The sequence below is a fragment of the Melospiza melodia genome, chromosome 1 (assembly GCF_035770615.1).
Source record: "Melospiza melodia melodia isolate bMelMel2 chromosome 1, bMelMel2.pri, whole genome shotgun sequence".
In the NCBI taxonomy this organism is placed as follows: domain Eukaryota; kingdom Metazoa; phylum Chordata; class Aves; order Passeriformes; family Passerellidae; genus Melospiza; species Melospiza melodia.
In genome coordinates this window covers 121,785,921-121,808,713 of record NC_086194.1, presented here as the reverse complement: position 1 = coordinate 121,808,713, position 22,793 = coordinate 121,785,921, and the positions used below count along the sequence as shown (strand labels likewise).

General features: G+C 42.1%; 1 protein-coding gene across 10 annotated transcripts in view; it reads right to left on the bottom strand.

Moving 5' to 3' along the window:
• Positions 1-15,565: 15,565 nt before the first annotated feature.
• PIEZO2 (piezo type mechanosensitive ion channel component 2) overlaps positions 15,566-22,793 on the bottom strand; it is a 286,361-nt gene continuing 279,133 nt past the window's right edge. For all 10 annotated transcript variants that reach the window (XM_063165966.1, XM_063166019.1, XM_063166001.1 and 7 more), the window contains 4 exons: positions 22,330-22,446; positions 20,300-20,379; positions 18,830-18,998; positions 15,566-17,900 (listed from right to left, as the gene is read on the bottom strand). In XM_063165966.1, coding sequence (XP_063022036.1) covers positions 17,648-17,900; positions 18,830-18,998; positions 20,300-20,379; positions 22,330-22,446 — 619 coding nt within the window. In that variant the 3' untranslated portion in view covers positions 15,566-17,647. The remainder of the gene's footprint in view (positions 17,901-18,829; positions 18,999-20,299; positions 20,380-22,329; positions 22,447-22,793) is intronic.

Below are 22,793 nucleotides of genomic sequence, written 5' to 3'. Positions count from 1 at the left end.
AAGGCTGGCAGTCACCTGCCTGTCGCAGACATCTTTTCACTAAAAATCCTTTATTAGGATTTTTTCTCTTCTGAGGAGCTGAGGCCTCAGAAACAAAATGAAAACAATGGTTATCTGCTGCTGTGGAATGCATCAGGTGTGTCTGTGATTGGGCCATCTTGAACGTTTACAATTAATGGCCAACCACACACCAGATAGCTTGGACTCTCTGTCCGAGCCACAGACCTTTGTTATTCATTCTTTTCTATTCTATTCTTAGCTAGCCTTCTGAGGAAACCTTTGCTTCTTTTTTTTTTTTTTTTTTTAGTTAGTAATAATGTAATATATATAAAATAAAATAATAAATCAAGCCTTCTGAACATGAAGTCAACATTCTCGTCTCTTCCCTCATCCAAGAACCCTTGTTACCACTGTCACACCTGCCCTCTCTGCCTGCAGCAAAATGCAGACTTTTCCCCTTTCCTAGCTGTTCTGGCTTAAGCCCAACAGCCATGGAGCACTCTGGCTCAACTGGTCCCTGATGGCTTTCCCTAGGCTTGTTCCCATTTGAGCACTGTCACAAGTGCTCACCCTTTTCCCAGAGGTGTTCAACGGACCTGCCCAGTCCGGTTTACTTTTGAGGGCTAAAGCCCTGGTATTGTTATTCCCAGGAGAAAGCTGGGGCTCTCTGCATGCCATTTCTTCCCTCTTTCTCATCAGAAGGACATGTCCCAGTCTGACACCTAATTTTTAGCACTGCTATTCTGGAGCTGAAGGAGAAGCTGCATGTTTAAAGCTTCAGATCTGCTGACTACAGTCAGGGGGAATTTTCCTGTGTAGGTGCTAAGTATTATTCAGTGTAAGCAAAACTTGGCCTGTTAGTTGTAATTTTTTTTTCCATTATAAATCAAATCCTCTCTTTAATTTTTGCTTGAAATTTCTCCTCCTAGAGAGGAATTTGCTGTAGCTATAACACTGCTGTGAGGTATTCCAGCCACGAGAGCTTGAAACTAGTTTTTTTTCCTTTTCTAGATGTTTCTTAGGGAATCTGACTTGGTCTAAGGCCTCTGTAATTTACTGATGTATTTTGACCCATAGAGTGATGTTGCTGATTGTTGGAAGAGCAAATGGATTTGCTCCTGAGGGCAGTTTAGTAGTCTGAGGGGTTAAAAAAAGCTTCTGATGAAAGCACATGTTTTAATGCCCATGTATCACTGCTCCCTAGGGCTTAATTGGACAGCTTGAAAAATTAAAGTCCTGTGCCTGAACTTCCTTATAGCACCAAAATAAAACAAGCCTTGGTTTCAGGGGAAGCTGGGCTTTGCCTTCCCTCAGATGTGCTACAGCACTAGGAAGGGGCACTCTGGGACTCTCCTCCAAGGAAAGGACAGTGGATCTCCCCATTTTCAGTCACACTGACCCATCACTCTGTTGGTGATCTGTAAGACCCTGTGCTGGAGTCTGGGAGAGGAAATAGAGGCAGTGGGGATGAAGTGAATAAGAACTAGAGAAATTAAAATGTGCAGAGGCCAAAGGCTGGAGCAGGACCATAATTTCAGCCTTTTGCTTTGAGGAGACAACGTTCTTAAATAATATCTGAAAACTCCTATTGCCTCCTGTCCACACCTGTGAACAGGATGGGACAGAAAGGACACATCAGTGGGATAAACCGTCAGTACCAGGGTTCTAACACTGATGTCATGTGTGATTTGGGTATTTTACAGTGATCTAGCTCTTGCCTGGTCCTGTGCACCGTCTCCTGTACCTCTCCATTACTACCCCATCACATCTCCCCAGCAGGAAAGGGCTGAAGACAAAAGGAATCTGGTCCCATGGGCTGAATTGCCTGTAAGAGGTTATAGCACATTTAATATGCAGCTGCAGAGCACCCTCTGTGTTAGATTCAGAGGGAAAGGATTCAGACAATGTGCTACAAAACCACTTCATAACACACGTTAGAGTTTGGTAAGAGGGATCTGTGCTGCAGATCTGAACTACAGTGGTTCTGCTGTGGGCACACCACTAACAGGAAAACAGACATTTGCATTTCACTGCAAAGAGGAGTCCCCAGAGAGCCCTGTGATACCTTGCAGTAAGCAACACTTAACAAGATTTTCTTCTAAGAGTCTCTCATAGCCATGTAATACCAGGAGAATTGTTTTGAGGTGGGAAGGAATTCTTTAAAGCACTTTGATTTAGTTGCACAAAAGAATTTGTCATGTGATCAAAAGTACAGTCTGTAGTTCAGCATTGCTTTGGATGTTCACTGATCATTTTGAATCTTAGTTACATTTCTGATCTTCAAATCTTGCTGGTTACATGAAGCATGTGGAGCTGCCTTTGTGCAGACTTCTGTCAGCAGCCTTATACTCTTTCAATGCCTGCTTTCTCGTACAGGATCTTCAGCATCTTTGTTTGTGGGTAGTTACAGCTCTTTTATTACTATTTTTAGAGCCTAGGGTTCTAATTTCCAAGCTGATGAAGTCCTTATCAATGTTAAATGAGCCTTTGGAGTAGTCAATTATATGGTAAGGGTGGAAATTAAGTTTTTACCTACTGAAATATTTTATTGAAAATGTTTTAGCAAAACATCCCTGCACTAGCCACTTAATAGAGAGTGTATGCTGATATCATGAATGTATTTTGTAATGTAAGAGGTCCTTTCCACTCATTTAGGGACATGACTATGCAGTCATTTCTGCTAGAGGGCTACAGTGCACGTAGATTGTAGTTTCATGTAGGAAGCTAAATTGATGTACTTCATTCTCCAGATTAACAGGCTTATTTTATTTGAGATGATTTATTTATTATCATTTAGGCTTTTAAACCTGGAGATGTTAGTCACTACAGCCTATTATTGTAAAAACTAAAAGCTAAAGCTTCTGTATGAATTGCTGTTTGTTGACAAGCTCCTGCATTTCAATATCATTTCGATTTGTGTGCTATTACTGTCTGAATGTGGTTTCTAGTTCTGCATTAAATTAACGTAATAACACTGGAATTATTTAAGATTTGCTTTTTTTGGTTTTTTTTTTTTTTTTGCTTTTTCCCCTGTTTTCCTCTGAGGGAAAATGTGTTAACAGCAGTCTTGGTTGTGATGTGACCAAGAACATGGCAGCACTCTCCAGTGAAATTCCCATTTGCAGTGATGTTTGCAACCAAGTATTCTTTTATCCTATATTGTGCACAGCCATGAGGCTGATGAAAACAGACCTGCAATCCATCAGTTCTGAGCTGTGCTGCAGCCTCTCACTATTGCACAGGCTGCCTTCATCACCCTGCTTCAGCTGACTTCTTTTAAGCCAAGCATCATATTCTTTTACTCAGCAGGCAAGCCCTTCCTGGAAGCTGCAGCGCCTCCTGTTAAACCTGGCGCCATCTGGAAAGTTGGCTGCTGTGCTTGCTGGGTCCAAGGCTGTGCTGATCTGCTCTGCCCTGTGCTTGGTGGTAGAAGTGTCACAGCTCTCTGCAGCTGGGTTGTGGCAGGGCTGAACCAGGCTGAAGGAGAGGCCACGATGCCTTCCTTGCATGGCACAGACCCACAGAGATCTGTTTCTGTGCACTGACTGACAGGGAAGAAGGGAAGCAGGTCTGATGGGAGGTTTTGGAGTTTTTGTGCAGTCCTTGTTACTGCTTTGTGGGCACCAGAAGCTGTGGGGCTGGGCACTCCAGACAGAGATGGCTCCACGCAGGCTTGTGGAGTTGACCTTGGAGATTGAATCTTTTGTCTCTATGAATGAGTGATCTCTGTGTCTCTGTGGTATCTGCAACTTTTGGAAAAGGAGCAGATGTGGGACTCTGCAAGCTTGCAATCTTTCAGAGCATCGCCTGGATCTTGCTTTGCTGGTCTGGGTAGAACCAGCTCTTTGCTGCTGACACAGGTCACTGGAGCAGGGTCTGCTCTAAAACTCTCCTGTTTGGGATTCTCCCAACAAAAGGTGCCAGCTACCAAGTGGACTCAGCCCATCCATGATGTTCTTAAGTATGTCCTAAGCAATCTACCTTGGGGGAGCATCTGAGTTTTGTTTCTTTTAATCACAAATTACTTAAAGGCCTGCTTTGCTGAAAAAAATCCCATACTGATAAGCTGCTAATGTAATGAATCTATGCACAGTTATCTATTCAATGTATTTGGTTATATGTAAAATATAATAATATATGCATTGCATTAGCTGATACAACAATTGCTTAATGCAGAATCACTCCAATATGCCATGGGATGATGCATATGAGTAAGCTTTAAATGTGTTTTTTTCCAGCTGAGCTACATGGCTGTGAATCTTGTTTCCTCCTGGCTACATACAGTATCTAATGGGGGAGATTGCACAGACTCTGCTACACAGGCAATTCTTTGGAGGGGGATTTCACTGCTGAAGGCTCCCATATTGTTGCCTTTTTTCCTAATTAAGACTGCTGTTAACACTTCTTCCCTCAGAAGAGAGATTTAAATCTGAAGTGACGCTTCCCCACCACCCTTCCAAATTATCTGAGAGCTCAAGGTTCCTACAGCAAGTGTTGTGGTTTCTCCTGTAAGCACCTTGAGGCCCAGCAAGCTGCTTATGGCCACAGCTGAGCTGGGCTCAGCCATCCTGCTGTGACAGCAGCAAATTCCACTACTCCTCCAGTGCTCTTCTCTCTATGTTGTATAATTATTCATCTGCCTAAACCTATAAGTATTTTTTCCTTTTTATTCCAGCCCCTGGGGATTTAGGGAGTTAAATTTTATTTAACGTCAGTGCAATTGTCTGAAAATTCGTTGAGTGTGAACTGGGAATTCCCTGGGAGAGGGCTGGAAGTCCTCCAAACTCATAAGACCTGGAGATCTTAGGGCGCTCTTGCACAGAGTTTTTCATTGTGGATTTCTTTGCCAGATCAGCTCTAAAACAGACTACAGATCCTTGTGATGAAAGCTGAAGAGGGCTGAATGCTAAAGAAAATATAACAGCTGCTGGACTGTGCAAATGTGCAGTCAAAGCAGTACATGACTGCACATGTACTGTATTTGGAGAGAGATCCAAAATACAGAAGTTCATGGGCTAAAACTCACTGAAATATCAATTACCAGACTGTACAGTGCAACTTCTTCAGAGGTGCTTGTGTTTTCAACTACCTGAAAGAAGGTTGTGGTGAGCTGGGGATCAGTCTCTTCTCCTGGGTAACAAGTGACAGGACAAGAGAGAACAGTCTCAAGTTGTGCCAGGGGAAGCTTGAATTGGATATTAGGAAAAATTGGGGTTGTCAGGCATTGGAATAGGATGCCCAAGGAAGTGGTGGAGTCATCATCCCTGGAAGTGTTCAAAACAATGCATAGACATGGCCCTTGGGGACATGGTTTAGTGGTGGATTTGGCAGTTCTGGGTTAGTGGTTGGACTTGATGATAGTAAAGGTCTTTCCCAAACGAACTGGGTTTATGATTCTATGACAGGACTTAAAAAACAAAATCTCTTTGTAACCTTCTCAAATCTGCATTCATTTTTTGCCTTTCAAAAGTACTGGTTTGTGCCATTGCCTTCTGATCTTGTCTGATTCCATTCCTCCTCCCTTTCTTTGTCTTTCCTTCTGTGTGTGCATGTCTTGTGCTCCCACTGATGGGTGTGTTTTGGGGGAAGGTCTGCCTGGTGCTTGGATCGCTTTTCCTGTTTCCCTACAAGACAATGCCAGTTGCTTCATGCAGGCATTGGGCTGGCCCATTCAGTTGGCTTGAGCTAGGAGCAGCTCTACTATTTCACCTTCACATGAGCCTTTCTGATATTTTTTTATCTCACTGAGAGCACGACAGCTGCAAATAAACAATTTGCTGTAGTGAGCACAGAGACTTGGCTGCACAGACTTGTTGGCTCTGGGAGTAAGCCTGAAAGTTAAGTGAGCCAGCAGAGTGGGCAACTACCTGCCTCTACTAGCCCTGGAAAAATGCTTGTCCAAAAAGGAGATCTGAGCATCTCTTCACAGGCACAGCCTTTTTGTTGAGGCCCTAGAAATCCAGGGAGTGATCTCTAACTCAGCTGGGTGATCTCTCGGATCCACTTGAAAATAAGGAGACACATCATCCAGCAATGTTTCATTTCCCTGTTGTTCACTCATTCCTCTTTTGGGGAGTTGCCTATCTTCAGAATGCTGATGATCTGCTATTCCCCTAGTTATTGTAATAGATCCATAAATAATAATTTCCCTCTCTAAATTATATTTAATTATTCTGTCAAGGTTATTTCAAGAGCATGCAGCCATCACAGGTAAAATCCATATCCACTTTTCCCTCTGCCTCCCTCTAACATCTCCTACTCATTCAATTGGGAAAGTTGATCTGTGGTTTGGAGAGGCTGCATCTGCCTCCAGCAAGAGACAGTCAGCTTTACCTAGGCAGGGATCTGCTTACCTTGAAATGCCACCTCTTCATTTCACTTGTAATTCAGCAGTTCAGAGGTAACTGCTGCCTTATGTTACTGAAGTAGCAGAGCAGAAAGATTGTTTTGCATGACTCACATGTTCCACATTTTCTGTAAACTTTATTTTCTGTGTGGCATTTGCCTGATGCAATGAAATCACTGCTTGCCTGATGCAATTTTTTTGTCCCAGCGGTGCAAAGCTGTAAAGACAATCTAACCTTCAGCAACTGAGGTTCAGACACTGCTGCAGCACATGGTATTTGTAATCCTACCACTTGATTAGGTGCTGAATGGTGTCTGGAGAGGCATATGTGCTAATTCAGTTAACTTGAATGGCTCTGCTTGAAAAAAGAGAAAAAAAATAACTAAAAAAGGAGGAATTACATCATAGACCTGGTCCCTAAAATCCATTTCTGTTCAGGGTCTTCCACCTGCGTTAGATACTTTAGGTAAGCAAGCTTTTAAACAATGTGTTGAGAATCAGTGCCATAACTGCCTCCAAAGAGTTTTTTAGGAGCCTTGATCTTGCCTTTGACAGGCACTGAAGATGTGAAGAGAGAGACAATTCCTGATGTGCTATGCAGTCATGTGACCCTGTTAATTACACTTCATTCACCCTCCCCGTGTCTGCTCTGAGTTCTCCTCTTGCCCTGCCAGCCCCCTCCCCACCGCCCAGCCACAATGTCTAGACTGCTGCCCTGCAAGGGGCAAGCGCTGAGCTCAGCCCTTTCCAGTCAAGGAAAGCTCCTGTTGAGGGAATTTCGCCTCAGAGACGAACGCGGGCTTAAGCATCCAGTGGGTTTGCAAGCACTTTATATCCCTGGGCTCTCCGTGCCTGTGTTTTGCTGGCTCAAGGCCACGAGCAGGTCAGTGCTTGGGGCATTATTGCTACTGGCTGGCAGCTGGACAGCTCGTGTCTCACAAAGAAATTTCTCTGCCGTTTCAGACCTGGTTTTCTTCTGACCCAGGGTGAGACGCACAGCTCTGGAGAGTTTTATGGGACAGGCATGCCGTAAAAAGCTGACAGCCAAAAATAACTTTTCCCCGCTCCCTCTTTTCACATCCCACCTTCCAAGCCAATATTCACAAAGGGTGGGGAAAGGAAGGGAGAGGCATGAGAAGACTGTCAGGAAGAGCAGTGCCTGTAAAACTTTTGGGGTGGGCTGCAGCATCTGCTTTGGTTGCTGAGCCCTGAAGCATTCAGTCAGTAATAAAGTTTCACCCCAGAGTTGTTTTTGACAGGACTGGAACTCAATTTCAAAACCACCCTCGGACATTTTATCAGCTGTAATAAGCACACGGATTGAAGAAGTAATAGCTACATCCTAAATGCCACCAGCACTCTCCACAGGAATAAAGGTTGAAGAAATAACCTTTCCCCAGGAGATGGTGATCATGTGTGTTGCAGACATCTTTAAGAACAGAGTCTGATGTGGTCAAGGAGAGGGAAGTAGAAGAGTTTCACAGCAAGGTGCTGGACTTTAATGTGTCTAAGGACAGAGACCCCCACAAGTTTCTTTATCCCTTGTAGTTAAAAAAAAATATTTCTCATATCTAATGGGAATCTGTGTTGGGACTTGTGAATGCAGCCTCTTGTTCCATCACAGTGCACCTTGGAGAAGAGTCTGGTTCCATCCTCTCTAAAGCTACATTTTAGGCAGTTGAAGATGAGAACTCCCTTTATACACCCCAAGTCTTTCTGCCTATTCTTACTTGTTTCCTAACACTGTTTAATGTTTTATATTGCTTCCAGAGACCAGAACTGGGGTTAGGACACAGCATTAAGTGTAGGTTTGCCCCACAAGCTGTATCCCACTGAGGAGCACAGAAAATGCCAGAAGTGGAAAGAGAGCTTGTGGGAGGAAGGATGTCATAGGGAATGTGTGGTGACTCCTGTTTTAGGCCTCTGGATTGATCAGCATAAACATTTCCTATGGTTTGGAATTGAATGGCACTTAATCTTGATAGTAAAAGTCTGGAAACTTGTGCTAGTGATCACTGCCGGAAGGAGTCAGATTTTATGCTTTATAAAACATTCTTAGTAAATGCAGTACAGTCATATCTCATAGCCATCCTTTCTGTAGAGAGTTTCTTTTTTTTCCCTGGTGTGGATGTTTGTCAGGAAGTGTGCATGATGGAGGAGGGCCAGCTGTATGGTCGTGTACCAGCAGAAATGGTTCACTCACGGGCAATGGCTCAGTGTGGTTTCTGATCCTTTTGTTGACTGTTTCTCTGCAGCTGCAGGAGGTGGTCCTGTGCAGGGGGCATGGGCTGGTGCAGCAGATACTGGAAATTTTCCCCTCTTGTTTGCTGACTGGTAACTGTGAGAGAGGGTGAAGATAAAGGCATACTTTCCAGAAACAGAAATAATCAGATGCTTGCACCACGATTCAGAGTTCAGTTCTTATTCCGCTGGCTGAAAGAGTCTACTTATAAACAAAGAACATGAAAACTTGGGTGGTACTGCTCTTGACATCCAAACCAATTCTCCTTCATTTCATATGAAAATGGGATATAAGTTACAATTACTTTGTGAATCCCTACTTTGGACTTTTTAACTTCTGTGAATCTAATTTCTCAATCTGACTATTCCATTCTATTTATAAATTGAAAGAGGCTGTAAACACCTGCAAGCAAATGTTTTAATTGCTATATCAACAGCATAAGCATGTATGGATGGCTTTTAAAATGGCATAAAGGACTGAATCTGGTAGTATCTGCCTTTGTGAAAGTCAGGTGCACTTGGACAGAGGTGTGCCTTCCATCAGTCTTGGAGCCTTTGTGGCAGTGATCGGCTGCCACAGCAAAGTTATACACCACCCTTCCATCCACAGCATGTGTAGGGTTAAAAAGGAACAGGTGCAGTGTAGAGCCCTTGTCAGCTACCTGTAGGTGCAGCTGCATTTGTCACCTCTAATAGTCATCCCTAACCCACCCTCTTTAAAACTGTCCCACTCTAATTTCCTCTTTACTGCTGCCTTGTTTTTGTGGGGCTTATGTGAGTTAGGAGTTTTACAGGCAAAAAAGGGTGGGTTTCATCTGCAGGTTAAACTCGACCATGGGAAGCAGGTTTTTCAAAGTCATAAACCAGAGTGTTGGCTCAGGCTGAGTCACAGTGTCTGAATCTTGGTGAAATGCAGCCAGATCGTGCTGTTGATTAGCTACAGCAGTCCTTGATCTATTTTGATCCATCCTGATAGGTTTCATAAGTACAGGCTGGGAAAACTGATGAAGGAAAGTAAAAGGTTCAGCTCCTAGTCAGCAGCAAGATGCAGTGCACTTAGAGCTGGCTAACCTCTCTGCTTTGTGGGCCTTCCAGATGAATTTGTAATAGTGAAGGAGGAATGGTTTTGGAAGTAGGTGTTGCCAGGTGAAACTGAAAACACATTTCTGTAAACACCACTGGTTGCATTTATTTCTCAGACTTAAAACTGGTGGTTTTTCTTTAACAATCCCTCATGTCTGGTCACCCTTGCATCATTTTTCCATATTACCTGTTGCCATAGTATTCCAGAAATTGTGCCAATGTGATTTGAGATGAGTGAAATCGCACATTGCTCTGTGTTTACCTTTAAGTTGGACAATGAGAATATAATGGAAAACTTCACCAGATGTCTAAAACTAGTAGGGCTGGGAACTGTATTTGGGAGAATATATTCACGTGCATAGCTTTAGATCTATCCTTTAGCTCCCTTGTTCAAACCTTTGGCCCCTTGCATGGTCCAGTGGAAAGAGATGCCCCAGTTCAGGGTATGCAGGTTCTTCTTTGCCCTCAACCACATAGGAAGCATGAAAATGAATATTAAATTGTTCTTTGCTGCTGCCAAATGACTAAAGCTTCTCTTCAACAAGTGACCATCAAAATTTATATGTGTATGTGTGTGTATTTCTTTATCTTCCAGATATCATGTTGAACTGCAGCCCCAAATGCAAGCAGAATTGTCTTCTCTTGCATGTGTGATCCATATCAATACTGCAAGATGAAAAGTTGTAATAAAGAAAGCTTAAAATTATTTACATGTCAAATAGTTCTGGTGGGACCCAGTGCATGACTAATAAGGAAAAACTTCAAATGGGTACATCCTCTACAGATCCCTTTTAGAGACGTTAATTCCTCTGTCTGTTTCATTGCACTTATTCAGCTCCTGACCTGAAAGGCAGAGAAGCTCTTTCCTGAGTCACTGAGCCCTAGGATAGGTTTGTGTAGACAACACGCTTCCCCAAATCCTTTAATCCTGTAGTTCACATTCTTGTAACTGGAAGTGGAGGACACCTCAGTGAGCTGTGCTGGGCTGCAGAGAAATGCTCCAGTGTATCCCTCAGAGGCTGCTGGCTGGGAAAATGCCCTTTTCACTGCTCTGCATGCCCTGCTCTTTATTTGAGCTCAGTGCATGGGTGTCAAAAAGCCTGGCCACAGGAAAAAAGGCGCTCTGCCTTAGACTGCAGGTGTTGGAATTGGCTTCCCCAGGCTGCAGCCAGGACATTTGGCTCAGAGGTGCTCCCTACAGAGTTCAGTGGAAGGTGGCACACTCTGTTTGGGGCTGGCCACTTTGGTTGGTGACTCTAGCTCTGCCCAGGAGATGTGGGGAAGTGTTCAGCATAGGGAGAACCTCCCTGGATGTATTTGGAAGGAGACCTGGGGACATCTGAATCTCTGCTTGATCAGCTGAGAAGGAAAGGGATGGCTGGAGCAGGGAAAATGAGAAATGCATTCGCCTTTTGCTCCAGCACAGCAGACTCAGAATCTGTCAGAAACCCTGATGGAGACCAGTGCCCTTCCTCTCCTTTGGACCCCAGAAAAGACCACCACCAATTTTTTTTTTTTCTTTTTTTCTTTTTTTTTTTTCCTGAAAGCAGTTGAAGTAGCTACATAAATCCCACAGACCTGGTGGAATGGCTGTGGAGTCTTGTCTAAGCAAAACAAGCAGGAGAAATATTACTTCATCAACAAAGTACTCAGAATATGTTTTGAATCCATACATCATGAGCTAAGCACCAGATGGGCTGGCTGAGTACTGTAAAAGAAACAGCTCAGATAGATAAACATCTGATAGATAGAATGATTCAAAAAGCCATCTGAAAATGCATTTTGTCTCCTTGCTCACAAATAACCTTCAGTCATTTTGTTTTGCAATGAGGTACTTTCAGCTCTGCTAGATTTCCTTAGCTCTTTCATTGTGTTTTTTATTCGGGTGGGAGCCCAGCTGTGCCATTCCAGAGGCCAGACTTCGGTGCCTCCCGGTGCCTTGTGCTTGTGGAGGAGTGGGAACCTGGCTGTGCAAGAGAGAGCTTGAGGCTGGGCTTGAGCTGGAGCCTGGGGAGGAGGCAGGGCTGGCTGGCACGGGGATCTCTGGGTCAGAGCCCTGGCAGCTCCGAACTTGTGCAGATTTTTCAGGGACAGGGAAGGGGATCTGTGATGTGGCACACGTGAGACCTGATGGCAAGGGATGGAGCTCAGCAGAAAAAGCCACCTTGGTCACAGTAGGCACAAGGAAGAGAGCAGGCAGTGTTCAACCATGCAAAAATGATGATTTTTGACCTCCAGGGGCCCCATTGAAACAATCTGAAGAGATTTACTTTACTTACGTGTCTGTCAGAGAAATTGGTAGATAGAAGCATTTCCTGAGTTTTTTTCTCATCCAACTATTTGTTCCTTTATCTGTTTTCTTTTTTTTCCCTTCCCCTTTGAATAACAAGACCACAAGCAGCTGCTCATCTCTCAAGCTATCAGCTTTAAGCACCATAGTTCTGCTCAACTGATGGTGAGTTATGGAATAAGAATATAAAAAATCAGCATCTTTTGCAGATCCCACTTGCCTTTTTTCAGGCCAGGTAACATGGTGTTGTATCAAGCCTGGAGTTCATCCTTATTTTGTGACCCTTTTTGAAGAAGAGTATTTTGAAACTTTAAAAGATAATTTTAGAAGGCTTTCTGTGAAAAGGAGAAAAGTACAGTTCATTTTTTGTCCAAAAGTTCCACGTGTTTCCTTTTGATATGTGATGAACTTTACAACTATTTTCTCTCTGTGATTCAGCCCTCTCTCCCTCCTTCCTGTCCCCAGCATTGTTTAAAACAGGGAAATTTTTTTATAGCTAGATGAATATCTAGTTAATACACTGCCTTGACCTCCAAAGTTTGGGCTCTACAAGGTATTTGGAGATGTCAGCTGAAAGGCTTCATAAATATTTTAACTGCATTACCTCATTCTTGCTGCCATAACATTAAAAATGTGCTTTCCCTGAATGTTTGCTGCAGGAGTCTGACGGTCACGTCTGTGTCTGCTGGCAGCTCCCTCTTCTGCCCCAGCACGAGCTGCAGGAGACAACAGCTTGAAATATTAATGAGAGCTAATACAGCAAAATTGTGCTCTCAAAAAACAGAGAGAGAGAGAGAGATGCACACTGTCCATGTGTATGGGTGTGTTTGATGTATTTGAACGTGCAAGGCAAGGTGCTAAGTTGCAGAGCAGGCATTAGCTGGTGTCCAGCACAGCTGGGCTCCCTCAGGCCCTGTGGAGGTGTCAGATTCCTCACACCAAGACCAGGTTCCCTCTGAAAAATTATATGACCTCATGAAAGCCTTTGAAGGAGGTTTGGGTTGGAACCACAGCACTGAGAGCTTTATGCCAGGAGGGGATCCTCGTGGGTGCATTTGTGGCCCCCCACGCCAGGGAAGTGATTGTGTGTGATCTTGCTGGTGAGGAGAGGCAGAAAGAGATGGTCACAGTGCATCTGAGCTCTGTGTGTGATGTGTGTCCCTCTAGATAAACAATCCTGGTTTGAGCTTATGATCTGCTGAGTCCAGAGCCTGGGACTAATACAGGGTTAGTGTTTTCATTTTGTGCATTTTGTTAAGCCTATCAGTAACTTCTGCACATTGAAGAGGGATAGTTTCCTTCATACATGAATACTCCTCCAGTTACTCTTAAGACGAAAGTCCTTTCCTTTCAAGAGGAAAGTCTGCAGTCTCCCTGGTCATCAGCCAGTGTCCAACTAGTTTTCTTCATAACAGAAGATATTTTTCATTAGATTTCTGTTTTAATAAGAGCTCTAAATGGCAGTCAGTGGAACTGGCCTTGGGAAGTACCTGTCAGGCCAGGAGAGGCAAGGAGAGATGTTTGCTGGTCCCTTCCATGGCTTGCTACTTGTACAGCACATTCCTGAGACAAATCTTGAAGCTAAGATGTGAATGATTTCTCATACCATGAACTTTATCAACTTGAAACACAGGATTGAAGGATGAATCATTCCCACTGAATGATTCTGAATACTTATTTCTTCTCCAGCTCTTTTTCTACTGTCTTAAGTATCCACCTTAACTCTTAATATAACCTAAAAACACCTGTAGCCCTTCAGTACAGTGGGTCAGGGTTGTACTGCACTTGCAAGTTCTGCTCCCTTGGTTGCTGAACAGGAATTTGCTTTTCCTATTGCATGCTCACAGGTTGCCTTTCTCTTGTTCTCCCCAGGCTTTTAATAAAGCATTGGATTTCCTCTGGTTTCCTTCCTCAAGAAGGAAGCAACAAAGTCTGAACTAAAATAGCCCATATGCACCCAGAGTAGAAATTCTGTTTAAATATCGCATAATGCCAGGCAGAGCAGCCACAGTCTCTATCTATCTATCTATCTATCTATCTATCTATCTATCTATCTATCTATCTATCTATCTATCTATCTATCCATCCATCCATCCATCCATCCATCCATCTATCTATCCATCTATCCATCTGTCTATCATCTATCTGTATTAACTACTGAGGGATTAACCAGTTTACCAAATCAGGGAAAACTGTGAAATCTTTAATTACACAAGCAGTGCAAGCTGAACCTTTTGCCCTGTCACACAGGCATGTGAGAGTTCTGGGATGCCTGGTGGTGCAGCTGGGTGTGTTGTCAAAGCACTTGTCCTTGCTCTGACTTACAAACTCACACCACTGCCTGCGTAAGCACATGCAGGTTTCTAAATAGAGCCAAGGAAAACAAAACTGCAGCTGAAATTTGCTTCTCCTCCTGCTTTAAGGAGTTATGTCTGGACTATTGATGGGCAGAACGAGGGGGCTAATGCATCCACAGACTGGGAAAGCACACCAGCAGGTTACTTTGCATCTCCGACAGGATCTTAAAATCGTGACATAATTCAGATTGCAAGGGACATCAGGAGATTTGAGATCAAACCTACAATCCAAAGCATGGCCACTTACAACAGGATGCTTGGGGCTTGATCAGCCAAGGCTGAGGATCTCACAGCTTCTCTGGGCCCTTGCTCCAGTGTTTGATTGCCTCATGGTAAAAATAATTTTCCTTTTATTTAATCAGATCTATCATGCAGCTCTGCAGAGATTGGCTTTTCTGTATCTCACCATCAGGCAGCTGTAGGCACCAATAAGCTTTTCCATGGGACTTCTCTGTTGTAAGGCTGAGCAAGCCCAGCTCCTGCAGCCTCTCTTTGCATGTTGTGCTCTCAGCTGCCTGCTCAGTCCAGTATGTCGATATCTTTCTTGCACTGGAGCCCCCAAAGCTCCATGCACTTCTCCAGGTGTGGTCTCACAAGTGTGAAATAGAGGGGACTAATAAATTTCCTTGACTTTCATCTGTGATCCTGTAAGTACAGCCCAGCATGCTGTTGGCTTCCTTTGCCTCAAGAGCGCGCTGCAATTCCCACCCCTGGTCTTGTCTCTTTTTATTCTAAAGCTGTTCCCAACCCATCTGCCTAATCTGCATTGCTGTAAGGGTCAGTCTGCCTCAGAGGCAGGATTTTTCTGCATTTGCCCGAGTTCGTGAAGTACCTGGCAGATAATTTCTGCAGCATCCTGAGATCTGCCTTTCGAGGAAGTCCTGCCCCTGTTGTTGCAGCTGCCCAGCCCACGCCCCAGGAGAGAGCTGACACACTCATGTCATTGCAAACCTCCCCAGACCGAGGTTCAGTGAAGTCCCCACTGCTGAAAGGGCACTCTGCTGTGTCCTCCAGGATGTTAATAAAGATGTTAGATGGTACTGGTCCCAGTACTGACCACCTAGAATGCCCCTGGAAATTGGCTGCCAGTTCAACTTTTTCTGGACAGCTGGGCTCAAAGGATGGTCTGGTACACTCCTCACCCTTTGCAGGTAGCTACCCAGTCCACATCAGTGATTTGACTATAGGCTGTTTTAAAAAGAAATAAAAAAAAAAAAAAAAAACCAAACCAACAGAAGAATCCTTTTATTTTCAAAGTTTGATCAATCCATGAAAGAAAGAGCAGCACATTTTTTGCAAAGCCCAAATAACTGTACAGCTCGTTCTGAAGACAGATTTTTCCCAACAAAAAGGAAGTGCCTGTTGAAGAGAAGGAACCAGGAAGGGAGCTGGGACCAACTGTGGCCAGCATGGTTCTGGCTGGCTGGTACCTTTAGAAACACACTGCATCCTTCACACTTCTCCTTCCAGTGTTCATCTCCTTAAAATCACTGGACACCCAGGTGAGGATCCATCCAACTATAAAAGACATTTTAGCATCCCCGAGTGCTATGTCAGGGCTGCCCTGTATATTTCAATTTTCATTCACAGGACCTATGGAAGAAATGGAGCAAAACTTTGCAGGAGGGAATGCTGCCTGGGTACATGAGCAGCCACCTTTTCACTTCAGAGGAAATCAGGTTGTCTTCCAGTGAGTTCCAGTCATCAAATTATTTTATTGTTACAATATCATGAAGCAGATTTTATTTTGTGCACGTCAAGGTGCTCAAAGTGTTAGTTTTCACAGTATAGAATGGATGTGACAGCATTTGTCATGGAAGCACTCAGCAGAGTATGTTTCAACTTCATTTAGTTGTGCTGTTTTATGAAGTTCTGCAGTAAAATGTGCCAGCAAATTATGTTAGTTTCTTTCTGGTGATTAACTAATCATTCATATAATAAATAGCAGCTAACTACAAGAAAGAGATTTATTTGTCACAGATTAAGAAGAATGTCAAACTTTTCCCATTTCATGTAAAAAGGCAGAGGAAAAAATACTTCTAAAATGACTTTGCAACATGTGCTTTAAGTCATTACTGAATCAAAACTACAAGTATATCCTTTTAACATACCCTACCCACTCAATTACTTTTTTTCTCAGTTTTTTTTTTTTTTTTTTGACATGGAAAGAAACCTACTTTGCAATTGTAAATTTTCATGCTGCAATGAGCCATTTGCTTCACTAATAATAGTAATTTTTAAAAAAAAGGGCATTTCTCAAGCTCATATGTATGTCTGTATTTGGGAACTTAAAAAAAAAACCCGTCTCAGATGTAAAAATGTGACTTGGAACATGTAAACATTTTTGTATACCTGAAACACTGGAAGAAGAATATCAGCTAACAGCAAAACAAGAGTTGCCTTAAATCATCGAAATGGGAAAAAGCATGTCATGGGGAGCAGAGAGAAGCACACACTACTCAGTCTTTAAAGGGTTATAAGAAATGAAGTAGCACATTAGGTCATTAATTTCACTTTCTTTTCTCATCCAATGGAAAGCAGTAATGCTGAAGAGAATGGTCCAGCAGAACACCCCAGAATTCAATAATTATTCTAGCCATTAGTTAATCTTGACAAAGTGTCAAGTTTCAGTTGCTTTTTCCTGAGAAAAGTCATTGATGTTTGGTGGAAATGTCTCATGTGATCTGTACAAATAAAATAAGGCATTTCAAGAGACTGTTACTTGTTTTCTGACTTGTTTTTACTTTTTTTGCTGACAGAGGCTTGTCCACAGTGTCCTTTGTACATCAAAACCTCTACTTTTCTACAAATGGGTATGGCTAGAATGTCTTCAGTTCCCAGTGTGGCCCTGGGTGCTGGGTGTCCTGAAGGCTCGTCAGTGTCCCATTACTGTAGCTTGAAAGTCAGTGATGTACAACAGCATATTGCACAATCCAAACTGTGTGGCTCCAGAGAGGATTAAGAAGGTACACTGGAGTCATCTGTGGGTTCACTCCTTTTGTTTCTCTCTAAGGTGTAATGGTTGTCTGGAAAATTAAATTAGCCAGACAAAGATGCAAACTTTTTGCTGATTAAATTACAAAGCAGTCCCCAGATTGTAGAGGAGTGGCACATTAAAAACAACAAATCATTCAACCTTCTTCACTGTTGATCCTTAATTTGAAAGGCAGCATGGATTCCTAAGGCCGTAGCTTCCAGGATTCCTTCAGTGAAAAATCATTGCTACCCAGCTATAAAAGGCTTAACTCTTAAGAGAATATTGTGCTTTTTTTCTTTTTCCTTTAAAATTCAGATTTAACCAACTTGATTTGCAGTGTGATGCCAAAGAGATCAATTAGTTTTTTCCCTAGTCCACTTGATCATAGTCTCTGGTGAGCGGTACAGGAATATTAGTTTGGCGTACAGGTCTTCCTCTAGTTCCAGTTCTCCAGTCTCTCGCACCAGGAAAATGTCAGTGCATAGCTTCAGGATTCGGTCTACATTGGGCAGCTCCTCAAACATGATGGAGTGAGAGATCCCACTGAAGAATTCACGGACAAACTTCCCTATCACCAGGACAACTGAGGCATACAATCCCATAATGCTGAAAAGAAAGAAAGGAAGAGTTCAAATTGTGCCTCGTGAAAGGACAGCCAGGTGTGAGGAAGCTCATCCACATGGCTAACTGTAGTCTGTCAGTGGGCTGAACGTCAATTTCCAATTAGGGTCATGTTTCTGCTGTGCCACAGGATGAAGGAAAATAAGATCTCTTCAAACACCTCACAAATCTGGAATCATGAACAGCTGACTGCTGTTTAGCGGCTGACTAAAATTCTTTGACCTCAGTTGCTGATGGTCACATGTCCTGCCTGCTACAGCTTGGAAGTCACAATTGGAAATCAGACAGCAGCTAAAAGCAAATAATCTGTCAGGTTTAATATTTAATATTTTTTATTAAATGTGTTTTTTGTCTTTTTCCAAGCTGATTCAAATATTTTTTATTAAGGTATATGTAACTGGTGACAAACTAACATTTACCCTGATAATCTTTCTATGGGGACTTCTCCAAGATCCTACCAGAAGAGTGTATCTCCTGGGAATGCTTAGTCTCCTGCCTTCCTCTGTCTGTGGAGATGTATTTCATAACTCTTTCACACCCAGGGTCCTGGCTACAAGATTGGGAAGGTGGAAGGCACCAAAACCAGCCAGAGTTCAGGCAGAACTTGACCTGCAGCTGAACTAACATATTTTGAGGTTTTTCTCTTCAGTAGGAAATTGGTGTGAAGGGTGCTTCTGTTTTTATTCCCACTGGAGAGCAGTTATCAGGGGTAATACTAACCTTGCAAATATTAATCCTTCTACAGATAATATTAATAGACATGGATTTGAAAATCTCACAAAACCCCTTTTCAAAATGTTATAATGTTCAAACATTACAACAACGACAAACAATATACCCCCAAATCAGCAAATAGTCACTTCTACTTCTATCTTATGTGCTTTATTTAATTTTAGGTAAAGATTTCCTCTTACCCATAACCAGCCAAGAATCCAAGGCTTGGTGGACTGACTTTATCACTGAATATGAAGAGTTCAAGACTCTCATGAGGTGTTTTATGTCTTTTTCCAAGCTGATTCAAAACCCACCATTCTTCAGATGCATTTTTGACAAGGGAAACTGTAATATTTTCCCACTTGCAGTCTATTGAAAAAAAATGTGTTAATATATACACAACAAAAATTGAAAAAATCAAAAATTTTGAGACAGATACTTCAAACATCTGCATTATAAAATGACTGAACAATGCAGAAGCAAAATTCTTCAACTCCATTTTACATTATTTCTGTATACAAAACTATAAAACCCAGACTTCTGTGTTTTTTCTTCTGCAAATCTGATCTGAATCTGCATTAAATATGTAAAATATGTCATATCACCTACATACTCTTCTGTACAACTGTCAAATAATTTTGGTATTTTCAGGCCAAAATATCAACAGCACTCATCACTTCTGCATTTCATACTTACAAGAAACACATTGAACCTGGAAGGGTAGCAGTTAGCTTTTGTGTCTTAAAGAGAAGCTATCACCATAAACCATTTGTGTCTGATATAAAAGATATTATTCTCTTGTGCCAACAAAAGGGTGCTATCCTGTTTTATGCATACTGATCACACAGACAGGAGATGAACTCTGGTCCTCCTGAGAGTGCATTAGCAGTGCATACATTAAAGCCCTTTCAAAGAAACTCTGATTAGGGACCTGAACAATGACAGTGAAGCACTCTAGAAGAAATAACTTATTTCTACTCACAGAGCCGAGTTCAGAATTATTTTTCTTGGTGAACCTTGACAAGAACATACTACATAGCACTACTACTATTACATCCAAAGTCCAAATGTAGCCTCTGTTGAGAAAATTGCTCTTGGATAAAGACTTGTTCCTACTATTCCAACCCAACAGGTTTTTCACATGTATGTATGTGCATGGATGCACGTATTCTGTATGTCTGTGAGTACCTGGATGAATTCTGAATTTCAATGAGTTATTTAAAGTGGATTCTTTGTAGCCAATAAGGAAGGAATAGCTTGGAAAACCATAAAAATAATGCAGTGTTATTATTTAAGCTGAGGAGCTGCATTTGCAGACATACAAAACTACTGACTGTTCACCGTAAGGTAGCAGGGAGATGTGGAGAAGTGAACTTGTAATCACTTACACATAAAACAAAGGAAAAGAGTTCCTAAAATAGACTTGAAGAAGATGGACTTCATCCTTAGAGTCCTTACTGTTAAATTCAAGCTAGAATATGTGGAGATGCATTTCTGCGTTATACTGTATTATTACCTTATCTGTCCTCAAGCTTGCAGACACCAAGTAAAAAACCATTTTAAGTGCATTCAACACTGAGGTGCCCCATAGCAGCTGTGAATATACAAGTGTGAGTGCTGCCTTGCACTTCTTTAAACCATACTCTGTTTTCCATGGTCTGGAGACATACCTTTCAATAGCTGCTTTATGGGTTTTGCCAGAGAATCACTTGGAGCCTTGATGTAGTATGGATAAACTTCCTCTAATGTTCTGGAAAAAAATGAGAAATCAAATATTTCATATTTTTATACCTCTAAAATAATTTAGAAACACCTAACAGTGCTATACACAGTTCCCAGTGATTCTTAAGTTATGACTTTATAGTGTTCAGGTGTCACATCTGAAAATTAACTGGATTTTTCAGCTATGTTTTTTCAGAACTTCAGCAGAGACTTCTGTCCATAACGCCACCATTCACACACCATGAATTCCACATAGCTGGGGCACGTGTGTTTGCATGGAATGCAGACTTTATATTTTGTTTAAACAAAGCTGCTTTTACAGTCAGCAATAAAGTACATAATAAAGGCAGCACATTGCCAGTAGTAAACAAGCTAGAAAAATATGTTGTGAGCACAGCTATTACTTCAGAATTGCAAGGTGGTGTTTTAATAATAACACCTGAAAAGAATGAGAATTTTTGCCGGAATTTTTCATTGGGAAATATTTTCACAGCTTTTAGGCGGATTTCAAACATCTAAAGAAAGATGTTTGTAAAAGTTCTTCCACTGGACTCAAAATCAAATAATCTTGAATGGGAATAAATTACCAGTATCTAGAGGGAGACACATTTCATTAAAAGCAGAGACACTGTCCTAACATTTTCCTCAAATGACTGAAAAATTCCAGGGAAGAGGAGCTCTCAGATAAATCCTGTGACACTTGGCTACATTGCATACACCAGGCTGAGGAAGAAAAGGGTGGCAATTGAAAATCCCTTCTGATCACTCTAACAGGCCCAAGAAAGGGTCAGCAGCTGAATTGTCCCAGCAGAGGTGGCAGAAAGCCTCCTCAGATGCAGAAGCATCTGAATGGCTAATAGCTATCACAACCATTTCTCCTTTATGACCAAGTAAAAAAACCTTAAATCTACAAAACTACTGCAAGACAGGCAAATGCAGCTATATTGTCTACGTTACTGCTTGCCTTTTGCAAAGAGAGAATTATGAATTAATAAATTTTTCCCACAAATGAGAAAAATCTACCCTCTGTGGCCCTGCATCACCTCAGGAAATATTGCTGTATCTTCACACAGCAGAAAAGAGGCATGCAGTATTTTTAATTGCAATGATCACATGTGCAATAGCAGTCTGTATGTATGAGTGTGTGTGGGTGCAGAAAAACAGCTGTGCACAGGAAAGGCAAATCTAATTTCTACCTATTAACAGATAAGAACCCCTCAGAGTTTTCACAATCTCAGTTGGTCTCAGCTTAAACTTTTCAACTCCTTTGGCCACAAATCAGATGAAGTGGCCTTCAGGGATGATGTGTTGGCTTAGCAGTACTTAGAAGCTACTGCTGTAATGAAATCCCCAGTGAGAAGGTGGAAGAGGAAGAGCCAGACTCTTCAGATCTAAAAGAAGTCACCACTATGGTTAATGCTATAAGGATATATCTGTAGAATAATGTTTGATATTCATATGAAGTGCATGCCTTGTGCATTTCCATCACAGGAAAAGGTCTGATGTCAGAAATGACTGCAGATGTTACCCTTTGACTGCAGTGATTTAACACTTCCTTGCCAATCTAGTACTATTCAGGAGTAACAATGTGAGATACAGTCTGGATATTTATTTAGAAAAAAAAATCTTCAATACAACATCCTCAGATCAAGTTGAACTGATGTAACTCAAAGATGAGTTGAACTAAGAATATACTGAACTTGTGCTTATCCAAAAAATCAAAGAAAAGTTACTAACAGCTTCACCATGCTTGTTGTTGATGATCCTTTGTTCTGGGTCCTCTCAGCCTATATTTATAATAGGAAACAAGTTTTCACCTTTAATATTACTATTACTTGCTTTCAGTGCTGTTGGCATCTGTTATTAGAGGGGGATAGATGGGCAGATAAATGAAACATTTGCACAAGCTTGGCCACCTTGGGACATCAGGCTTCAAAGGGGAAAGTTTGCATATAAATAGAAAAAGAAAATAACTTACACCTGTTCCGGTTGATTTTCAGCCATCATGTTAGCAATATCTATTCTGGTATGTGTTTTTAGTGGGAAGGTAAGTTTATCTGATGCTATTTCAGCCTTGGCACCAAGGGAGAGATTCCTGTTGTAAGTAAAAGGGAAAACACATTGAGAACCTACAATGAGAGCATAACCTAAGCTGGGTGAGGCAGCTGCTGGGGGCTGCAGAGAAACATCCGTGGCAGATGATGTGCAAAGGCAGAAAGCCTTTGTAAAAATGTATGCTGCCTCTGTGACACAACAGGACCAAATTACTGCTGCTCGTGGCCTCCTGGCCTAGAAGAAAGGGAGCAGTCAGGCAGAAGGTCACTGTGGTAAGCCCAGAACATTTTCAGTCATTTGCGTTCACAGCGTAACCCACAAGATACAATTTGAGGGTGAAAAATGTCGCCTTGCACTAGCGTATGAATGCTTGTAGCCATGAAAGCA